Below are 10,854 nucleotides of genomic sequence, written 5' to 3'. Positions count from 1 at the left end.
TATCCCGAATCACCAAGCAGACAGTAATTTCCATATGTTCCTTGAAGAAAATGTCTGCGTTGATTACTATTATCCCAAATGTGCGAATCGTGTGCAGACCCATGCCAGCGTGCAACAACATCGGTAAACAGTAGATCAGCAGAACAGATGGCTTGGGTGTTCATTGAAAAGTAACCCTTCCTGTTCCGATATATCTCTGCAGTTTCTCCTCCTAAAATAATTAATAATAAATTTCAACTCTGGTTTTAAGTACCTGTCCATCATAATATATGTAATGTCTAAACTTTTATATGGACGATTGAAGTAGAGAATAGAGGTAAATACCTGGAGATTTCGTTCGTACATGAGTGCAGTCTACAGCTCCAATAGCACGTGGAAACCGAGCAATTTGATAAAATTTCATTGCAGCTTGTCTTAGCTCTTCTTCTGTGCGAGGCATAACTATGAATTCTGGGTACAACCGGGCTATGGCATCTGTTACTTTATGAATTGTTCTACATGCGGTCGATTCGTGCACACCAATGAAATCTCCGCAAGTCACAAGTTGACTTCCAGTGGCAAAATATCGTAGTGTGCATAGTAATTGATTCATAGGTGACAAGGCTTCACTGAAAATAAAATAGTAGGTTTGTATTTTACCTACTCATAACAAACATACGAGTAGGTACTTATATTCAACTAGCTTTTACCCGCGGCTTCGCCCGCGTAATAAAAGTATTCTTATTGAAACGTTTACAAAAAATAAGATTTTCATTTGGATCCGTAGGTTTCTTTGTAGGTACATCTGTCGGCGATTATTTCGATTAAAGTAAAGCGGGGCAATTCTCGACTGGGGGGCCATTGTAACTGATCTATTTGCTGTACGGTCCGGTTTTGGCTGACTGTACCTTACACATATTACTATTGTTTTTAAAGAAATTCTTGCAATGATTGTAGAATTGTTACACAGCGACCACAGAGTAGGTAGTAGGTACGAATATGTATGTATTTTAGCTATATAAATATTTATACTGGGGAAACTTCATACGACCCACATAGCCAGTATCTCGACGCTATGGTCGGTAGGGTAAAAAGTACTTCCTTGCATTATCGCTTACAATTTTTTCCATTTTGCTTATACTTATTGCAAACGTAAACATATAAAAGGCAAGCAAAACAACGATCTTCTTACAGCACATTGAATGTAATAGTTATTACGGATGCAGGATACTCGCCGATGCCTACTTACTAATCCCTTCCCACTGAGCCACCTGCATTTTACACTACCTAGATATCGATTGCCGACCGTTTATTCCGACCCCAATACCTATTCTTATCCCCGTTCCTCCCCTATCCCTATCCCCGTCCCCGTCCCCTATTTTTATCCCTATTTCTATCCCTTTCCCTATTTCTATCCCTATCCCTATCCCTATCCCTATTCATATCCCTATCCCTATCCCGATCCCGATCCCGATCCCTATCCCTATCCCTATCCCTATTCATATCCCTATCCCTATCCCTATCCCTATCCCTATCCCTATCCCTAACCCTATCCCGTTCCTGTCCCTGTCCCTGTCCCTGACCCTGTCCCTGTCCCTGCCCCTGTCCCTGTCCCTGTCCCTGGCCCTGTCCCTGTCCTTGCCCCTGTCAAATTATCATGCTAGGAGGTGAACTTTGAAAAATCCTTTCTTAGTGCTCCTCTAAGGAACTTCCGTGTCAATTTGAAATCTCTTGAACCAGAAGTAAAGATAAAAACTAAAGCTATACTTATGGCTATTTTGGATATTTTAACCCCATTGCACAACAACAGGGGAGAAAATTTCTTTTCCACCTCATTAGATTTTAAAATCGTTGCATTTATTGTGATCATCAGCGACCCGATAAACCATAAAAACCATACCCATATTGTGTTTTTGACTTTACCCCCTTTGCACCCCTTTAGGGGTCAAATTTTCAAAAAACCTGAAACATGTATTTAGTCATATGTCTTTAGGAATCCTCCTGTGAAGTTTCGAATAAAATAGTCAAACTAATCTTGTTTCCCCATACAAACTTTGAACCCCCATTTCACCCTTTTAAGAGGAGAATTTTGAAAAATCCTTTCTTAGTGCTCCTTTACGCCATATAAGGAACCTATGTGCCAAATTTGAAATCTCTAGGACCAGCGGTTTCGGCTGTGTGTTGATATGTCAATCAGTCAGTCAATATCTTCTTTTATATATTTAAACCCCATTGCACCACAACAGGGGAGAAGGTATTTCACTTCCGCCTCGTTAGATTTTAAAAACGTCGTATTTATCGTGATCAGTGACCCGATAAACCATAAAAACGATACCAATATTGATTTTTTGACTTTATCACCCCCTTTTCACCCTTTTAGGGGTTAAATTTTCAAAAAACCTGAAACACGTATTCAGTCATATGTCTTAAGGAATCTTCCTGTGAAGTTTCGAATAAAATAGTCAAACTAATCTTGTTTCCCCATACAAACTTTGAACCCCCATTTGACCCCCTTAGGAGGTGAATTTTGGAAAATCCTTTCTTAGTGCTCCTCTACACTATATAAGGAACCTACGTGCCAAATTTGAAATCTCTAGGACCAGCGGTTTCGGCTGTGCGTTGATATGTCAGTCAGTCAGCTTCTTCTTTTATATATTTAGATATGGTAGGTTCCAGAAAACAATAGTTATTTGTTTTACAAGGGGCCAAAATTGTTGTTTAACCGAACGTGCCAATATTGATACCCGAGCAGGCGAAACACAAAATATAGGTAGTAGAGAAACACAAAATTTCTCACCACACCAACACGAACAAAATACTGACTATACCTAAAACATCAAACTAAATGAAATCAGCAAAGTAAGCCTTTACCAGTTGGTGTGGTGAAAACGTCTTTACTTACCTGATATTGGGATTTACGTATTGCAATCTGTGTTTGATTTTATTCAATAAAAATGCGACACTGTGTTTTTCTAATCGAAACCTTCTGTGAAACTCTTTATCTCTATGTGTATTAAAGTAATCGGTACGTTCTGCGATTCTTCGGTCGTAAAAATCCGTGCTGATGTATTCTATGATTTCTTCATCGTCGTCAGAAAATAATAATAAGTCGTTGATCATATTTATTTGTTCTCTCCGACAACACGTCAAAGAAATTTCCAAATTGTGCGCCATTTTACTAGTACTAACCCAGAGTTAGCAATTTAACCCTGCGTCGTCGGCGGGTTAAATATTTAACAATTTAACCCAGAGTTAAACCCTAAACTTTAATGGTGCAACACAAATTATTAGTTTAACCCCGTGTTAGCGGTTAACCCGGTGTTAGTTGGCTTAACCCTAGTTGGTGCAAGTGGCCCTAAGACTTGTAAGAGTTATCTATACCGACTTAATGTTTGTTCTATAACAACTTAATAACATGTTTAATTTGGGGCTAAGTCGATGTGTGTAAAATGTTCCTTAGTAGATATTTATTAATTTATACTCGTCTTTATCTTGTAATGGTTAAAGTGTGCGGGTATAACATAGTGCAATTTTATGCCTCTCATTAGCCGGCAATGTATGGCAAAACCTATGTGTAACTATTGTACCACAATTAAATTAAAAACTACCAAAGATATGCGAATGTAACGCAATAATAGCACTGTTATTTATTACCTTTGCTACACGTACCTTTCATTGTGAGAATTTACAATCACGTATAATATAATCATCATTTATCAATACATAATAATAGGATAGTTTCATATACTTAAAATAAAATATTTTATACAGTGCACGAAATAAAGCACCACATAATTAGAAGAAAAAGATAGACAGTAGTTATGTTTAAACGTAATTTATATTTAATAAGAGAAGAGAAAGATATAAATTAAATGAATGAACCGTGGCGTCACTTCTCAGTATTTCATAGTAATTCCATATTAGCAAATCGTTTTGACAGTTCTTAAAAACAAGCTGATTTGACTAGTAGGAAACTAGATAGGTCAAATGGTATTACAATATATATTTAGATATACACATGTTACTTAATATTATTACTATTCACCTTCTGTTAGAATTCAAACAACGTCAGAGATCGCTCTTTAGCGATAAGGCCGCCCGTTCTTTACCTCTATAATGATTTTTATTGTTATATGTGTGTTCCTCGCACACTTCTGAGGTTGTGCAATAAATTGAATGTATTGTATTGTAACGTCAGCTCAAAGAAACTTTATCTAAGTCTGGTTCTGAATACTATTTACGGGAATACATTCTAACGGAAGGTTGTAAACACAACGCTAGGCCTTCTAAATTTCCTTAAGTCAGTGAGATGTAAGTGGCATTACCAGCGCGCCTCGTGTTGCGTACACTACTGGAGCTTCGATAGTTGGATTAAGTTTAGCGTAAATAATTGTTTTTATCTTAATGCAGGTCCTGAAGTGAAAACTCCGACCAAATGCAATTCGAACTTGCCCATCAAGGGTTCCGTACTAATTTAATTAATTATTGATCATTTTTAAATTTATTTTTCACTCTTATGTATGTAGTTCCATAAAAGTTTCCAAATTGTGGTTTAGGTAAACACGGCCGGTTACGGTTAACCTTTGAATGCACTGTGATGTCTATGCATCATACATTTTTGACTCTATTGATAGCATGTCAACATTCAAATTTGAATAAATCTTTGTCAAGGTCATGCATTTAAAGGTTAACTTTTAAGTTTACAGGGAACTAATATTCTCAGATATTAATAAGTAATAAGGGCTCAGTTGGTATTTCCTCAGTTTGTTGTTACAAAAGGGTGAAAACCGTAGAAGTTTGATACCAATTGGTCATAAAGAATTGAATGAGGATGATATTAATATTGTTTCATTGCCATTAATAAAATTCATATTATAGGTAATCAGTACATTAGTAACAATTTACAAAAAAATACGTACCTATAAATGAAAAATTACATTCAGTTACACACAATTATACTCGTATGTACAAAGATGATCGATATGTAAAGATTTAGGATTTTAATTTGGTAATCACGCATTCTTTTAGCAGCCGCCGGTGAGCCATGTCTCACGCCTATGTCGGCTGATTTCAAGGACGGAAACAATCATACATAATGCATTTTGTAGGTTATAACACTAGAATTTTGCCTAGTTTGAATATTATCGTTGTGAAAAACTACTTATATATTCATAGAATTACAATGTCAGTAATGTTAAATGTCAGTGTTTATTAAATTATCATTAAAATGGTGTACATCACTATCAACAGTAACTAAAAGTGCGGAGCGTAAGATGAAGCACCAAATGTCACAAATTACTATTACGATTCAAACGGTAATCAACCTTAATTAACTTTTGAACAAATAACAGTCTCGTTAATTAGCACAGTGCGATACATTTTGTTTTAGTCTTTTTCCATTGTCAGATCCTGTCAGTCTGTCTTAGTTAAGACGAATAAATAGTTTGTTTTTCGTGTCTAAGTACGAAGGTAAGAAGAGTCTATTATTAAACACGGATACAGTTTATTAAACTTACCAAAGCCATATTAAATTATGTATTTATAACAAATTAAAACAAAACTTCTAAAAAAACGACGTTAACGTGCCCAGCCGCTAACGTAATTTGACAGCTAAAAAGTTGAAAAGGACTTTAGAGGTCAAGCAATGTCACAGGTAAATTATTCGGATTCATAGTTTTTACGCTTGCCACATTGTTGCCTATGTGACAAATATTTAAACTATGTTTCAACTTTTTTTTTCATATTTCTCATTTCAAACTATATGACAAATTGTAACAAATGAAAAGGTTTACATCCTCTGATATTAATCAACCATAAAGTTCAATGTCAGTATTATTTCTTTTTTTTTACAAAAAAATATAGGTACCTTTCATAATTCCAGTCAAACAAATTACTTTTAACCCTTCGTCTGTGTTTGATAAGGATCCTAACATACGGCGTTGGACTTTAAAATAATATATCAAAGTTAATTGTTTTATGACATTTTTTTGACAGACAAGACGAAGGGCTAAATCCTATTTTATTCAAAAAGTAAGTATTTTGACAACGTAATATTGTCTTCGGTTACCGCGATAGTTACTCATGAAACGGATTAAATCGCGTATAATTAATTTAAAAATACATCCGATGTATTTTTAAATTCATTATACGCGATTTAATCCGTTTCCATAGTTTTATTTTATTTTGACAACACCTATTTCGAGTCTATGATGAATTGATCAGAAATAGATAAGTAGTTTATAAAATATGGAAATTTTATAACAAAAAATAATGAGTTAGCGAAAACTTACCCCGTAACTCCTCCTTGATTCTACAGCTTTCATGATTCACACTAATTTAGAAGCAATGCGACCGACAACCAAGCCCGGATGACTTAAAAAGCCGTCTGTGAATCGTCCTATTCGACCGTGGTTTATCATCGACCGATAATACGGCTCGCCTTATCAATAGTCTCTCAATTATGTCATTTTGCCGAACAAATCATTTAATACCAAAGTTATAGCTTTAATAGTTGATAAATATTAGTCTATCAGTGTACACTACTGATTATTGCGATAGGAAAGTCTAACGTCTATTTAAATTCAAATTAACCTGTCCTCTCCAAAAGACCACACATCTGCGACGAAGTTCGTATGACCTTGAGTGACTTTCTTTTCAACTTCTAAGGGCTCTAATTTAAGTCTCCCATTTCATGACATGACGAGGGTATAGGCCGCACCCGCTCGGTGTACCCATTACAAGTGCGTGTGTCTAACCCTCAACGTGTTTGCTTCGGCTTCGTGCACGCTTCCCAAAGGTCAGAAATACCCAATGGTTTCCGTGATGAATTCACTCATTCAATTGTTTTTTTTTAAAGAAAACAAAAATAAGTACTCAATTATTGTTTTTTATTTCCAAATCCAATTTACAATAAAATCAATTAAAATAACATATTGTTCGATACTAAATAAACAGTTATTACAGCTACTGACAAGAATATCACCTTCTGAAAATATTTGAATGGCATGAGCAACACATTTGTAGCATTTTGTAAATTTAATACATAAAGGGAGCTTTAGCTGCCTTATACATAACCATCAAAGTATATACACCAGATTAGAACATTTGTTTACTTAGTCAATCTCATATCATTTTAAATAAATTGAAGCTTATTTCCATCTCTATTGCCCCTTGGCATCAAGAATCGGCTGATAGAGATGGAGATAGATGAATAAAAAAGAAAACAGTGATTTGTGACATTAAGATAATAGTATTTTATGCAACAGGCGTTTAAAGGAGGTCAAAAAAGACGAGTGGCGTGGGTAACAATTTGAGGCGAAGCCGAAAATTGTTATTGAGACGACACGAGTATTTTTTGACCCAGTTAAACACCGTTGCATACAATACTTTTTCTACGACCATGCACTTAGTTTTTAATAGTTTTCTTGAATAACTTTCGTGAAATTCACACTGCTTCCTGTATTTTGACGCAAAGGTTTGCACTGTCAGCTCAGCTGCCCAAAGCCTTTCCGCGCACTCGCGCAGTGTCGTTATAAGGCGTTGCCATAGTTACAGAGCCAAACAATGCGTTTTCAATTTTTTCGATACTGCGCGCATGCGCGGAAAGCCGGCGGACACTGGCTTTGGGGAATAGACCTTTATGTAGGGTTTTAAAGAACTATGCACGACCGTGTAAATGACGTATAACAGTTCGGGAGTAGAAAAAACATCTAAATGGGCTCAAATTGCACCTTGAGTTCTGTTAAAACGTTGAGGCTCCATTTGAGTAGATTTATTACAAATTATACTTTAATATATACTTTAGAAAATTGATTCCAAATAAAATAAGGAATCTACAAAAACAGATCTCCAATTAAAATGTTATATACACGAGCAATTTTTCATTGTCTATGACACGTGTAAAAACCACTCGTGTGAAAGCAGCCTAAAGGGAATGTTCGAATGACACGAGATTGGTAGCAAACTAAAATAATATTCATCCTTAAACCTAGTTACCATGGTTCTGCTTGGGGCATTTTGTCTCTGTATAAAAAGTTGCGACACTACGTCTGCGCAGTTTCATGCTAGCCCATAGACTGATGGTGTGAGAGACAAAATATATAGTAACTGTGACAAAGTTGTCCGTGGGCGCGTACCCTTATAGTCCACCAATTGTCAAATCGAATGGGTTGCCATGACAACACGCTTTATTACTCCAGTACATTTGAAATTTGTACGAGTAGGAAGTCAGAATCAGAACCATGATACTAATCTTCATATATAGAGAAAGTTCACCGAAGCATAGTAGAAAAATAAGAATATTATCTAGCATACTTAAATGATAGCAATTTTAAAAAGCTCACATTTTAGTAGGTACAAATTATGTACCAGCCCCTATCTATTCTAATTTTCATAGATTGGTACAACTTAGGATAAAAATACATGTCAATAAGGCTAGTGAATTTACAAAATTAAACTTTATACTGGTAATAATGAGAGTTCTATTCATTCAATTATCTTTCTTAACACCATTTTTAGTCTTTGATACAAACAAGCTGACTAAATATAGAATTTAGACATTATGGATCCTAAGTTAAGGGAGAAATTTGAATGGAATATACACATGCATCTATTGTCTCTTTTGAAAAGGTACTATAATATAATGAGCGCGCTATGAATGAGCCTTTGTATATTTTTAAAGAATACTGTTTTTTGAAAGTAATACACATGCACTTATTTTGTACAGGGATCATGAATATTGTTCTAATCATTATCACTGGATATTTTTAAGGTCCCTTAGAGCTTGAGTTATATCAAGTTAAAATTAAATGCATGCTGCATCAAAAATGATTCTATTAGAAGTCTTCTAAGCGTTTCTCCAAACTTATCGACGCGGAATCGACTAACCGACTAAAAATCGCCTGTGAGTATGAACTCAACGTATGTTCTTCATACTAGCGAGCGATTTTTGGTAGGTGAAAGCCAACTTCACGTCGACAGGTTTGGGGTGACCCTAATGTCGCCCTAAGGTACCTATTCCATGGTACATGGTAAATATAAATGGCACTATCATTCAAATAAACTAGACATTATTATAAGCATTATAGGAAACTTAACCCATAATAATAGTTTCTAATCAATAAAAGTATATAAAGATGTCAAATAAAAATGACTTTCGAAAACTCGTAAAGCGAGGCTGTCCATGTAGTTAACCTTTTCACTGTCAATTGCTTGCGCCAAGTTTCAAGTTTGCAACATAATGTTTGACTTGTTGGAGGTGAAAGAATTAAGTAATCATGACATGATGGCGGAATATCATCTTTGATAATTAACTGTTTCTTAAAAATATTTTAAGAATAACCTGGTTTATTTAGAAAATATATGTCAAATCGAAATTGAAGGCAAAATACCCTAGATTATAGTCAACTAAACACTTTAGTTTTGTGACATGTCACAAAAATGATTACAATTGTTTAAAAAAGCAGTCATATTTTAGCAAGCATGCGATACATCGTTGTAGTCTTTATATAAATATCGTAAGAACTAATCTGTGCGCAATAATTGTGACATAAGAGTAATATTTTTAACAATTTTTATATCTCTTTTAAGTAGGTATTCCAGCCAAAGATTTGATAAATATAGTTATTTTTGTAAGTATAACGCTTCCTGGCTTGCGCGAATTATAATTACCGATTTTCTATTTATTTTGAATAATAAGATAACCCTTCGTCAGTCAAAAACGTCAACTTTCGTGTATTACAAGGTTTACTAAAAGGTGCCGCAGCGTTTAATTGGTTAAGGCATGTTATTGTACTCACGAAATTCAAAATGGCGGAAAATGTTTTTATTCAATGAGGGCAAGGGTTTTTGTGGTCGCAGCCAAGAAGCGGTTCTATAAAATTCATATAGCTCTTGCATTCACTATGAACTGTATACATATTCTGTGAAATATATCACAAAAATGGCTTTTCATTGACTTAAAACATGTTTTGCTATAAAATATACATTTAAAAATGTAACTTGTAATTACTAATTTTTATACTTAAAAATCTCATTTAAGAATTAAACCATGAGTATGACAGCCATATTGTGATATAAGACAAACAAATAAGTTATATTCATTAAGTTTGGTTCTTCGCCACTCAGGCTATTAATTTTTTTTTATGTAATATTAACACATGTCGATATACAATAATTTTATAGATATGCTAGCCTTCTTTGATACACATTATCAAACAGCATACCTGCAAATAAGCGAATAATTCTTTTTTACTCCGATTTTGTGACTTCATACAGAACGAGATATGCTGATCAAATTTCAATGATTTGATAACTAAGTATGTTTCTGCTTTTGCAAAGAGTTTCTATTAAATAAATCACTAGAATATATTTTACCAATGGTAATCATTAGCATGCAAAATTTCAGTAGTCAAAATTAAATGATATGCATAACGACATAAAATATAATATTTTAAGCTAAAATATTGTTTTGTATTTATTTATTCATCGATCATTGTGCATGCAAGACCTGTCCAACAATATTGAGGAAGGAAATAGGCCGATGTTACAGACGAGAATAGTACTAACAATCTTTATCAACTCTTTCACCGCCTTAGAATTTCAATTATTTATAATAATTAAATAAATGTCAAGTCAATGAGGAATATAGTATTTTTAATAATCAGATGCACATACACTTATAATAGTCAATAAACATCTGCGTCCTCAATTTAACTGAATAGCCGGGTCCACATTGACCGAGCAGCCTCGCGATCCTGAACAGCTGACTGAGGGCCGCTATCTTGCCGAGCGAATTGGCTCGGGCGTGGCAAACGTGTGCGCATGAGCACGGACATTTTGCGCCGAGAGGCTGCTCAGTCAGTGTAAACCCGGCTA

At 34.8% G+C, this 10,854-nt stretch overlaps 1 protein-coding gene and 1 long non-coding RNA gene across 3 annotated transcripts in view; both read right to left on the bottom strand.

Moving 5' to 3' along the window:
* Window positions 1–6,405, bottom strand: part of LOC125242680 (pyruvate kinase-like) — a 33,559-nt gene extending 27,154 nt beyond the window's left edge. The window contains exon 1 of one of the 2 annotated variants that reach the window (XM_048151538.1): window positions 6,270–6,405. In XM_048151538.1, the coding sequence (XP_048007495.1) occupies window positions 6,270–6,302 (33 nt within the window). In that variant the 5' untranslated portion in view covers window positions 6,303–6,405. Of the gene's footprint in view, window positions 1–5,495; window positions 5,624–6,269 lie in introns of those variants that run through there. The other variant, XM_048151539.1, reaches the window with a different exon arrangement.
* LOC125242684 lies at window positions 82–3,173 on the bottom strand. The gene is made up of 3 exons (XR_007178905.1): window positions 2,882–3,173; window positions 325–608; window positions 82–211 (listed from the first exon to the last, which is right to left on the bottom strand). It is a non-coding gene; the product is annotated as an uncharacterized LOC125242684 (long non-coding RNA).
* Window positions 6,406–10,854: the final 4,449 nt, after the last annotated feature.

Source organism: Leguminivora glycinivorella, chromosome 3 (genome assembly GCF_023078275.1).
Source record: "Leguminivora glycinivorella isolate SPB_JAAS2020 chromosome 3, LegGlyc_1.1, whole genome shotgun sequence".
Lineage (NCBI taxonomy): Eukaryota > Metazoa > Arthropoda > Insecta > Lepidoptera > Tortricidae > Leguminivora > Leguminivora glycinivorella.
The sequence above is the reverse complement of the archived record's forward strand: the minus strand, read 5'-3'. Positions and strand labels throughout refer to the sequence as shown.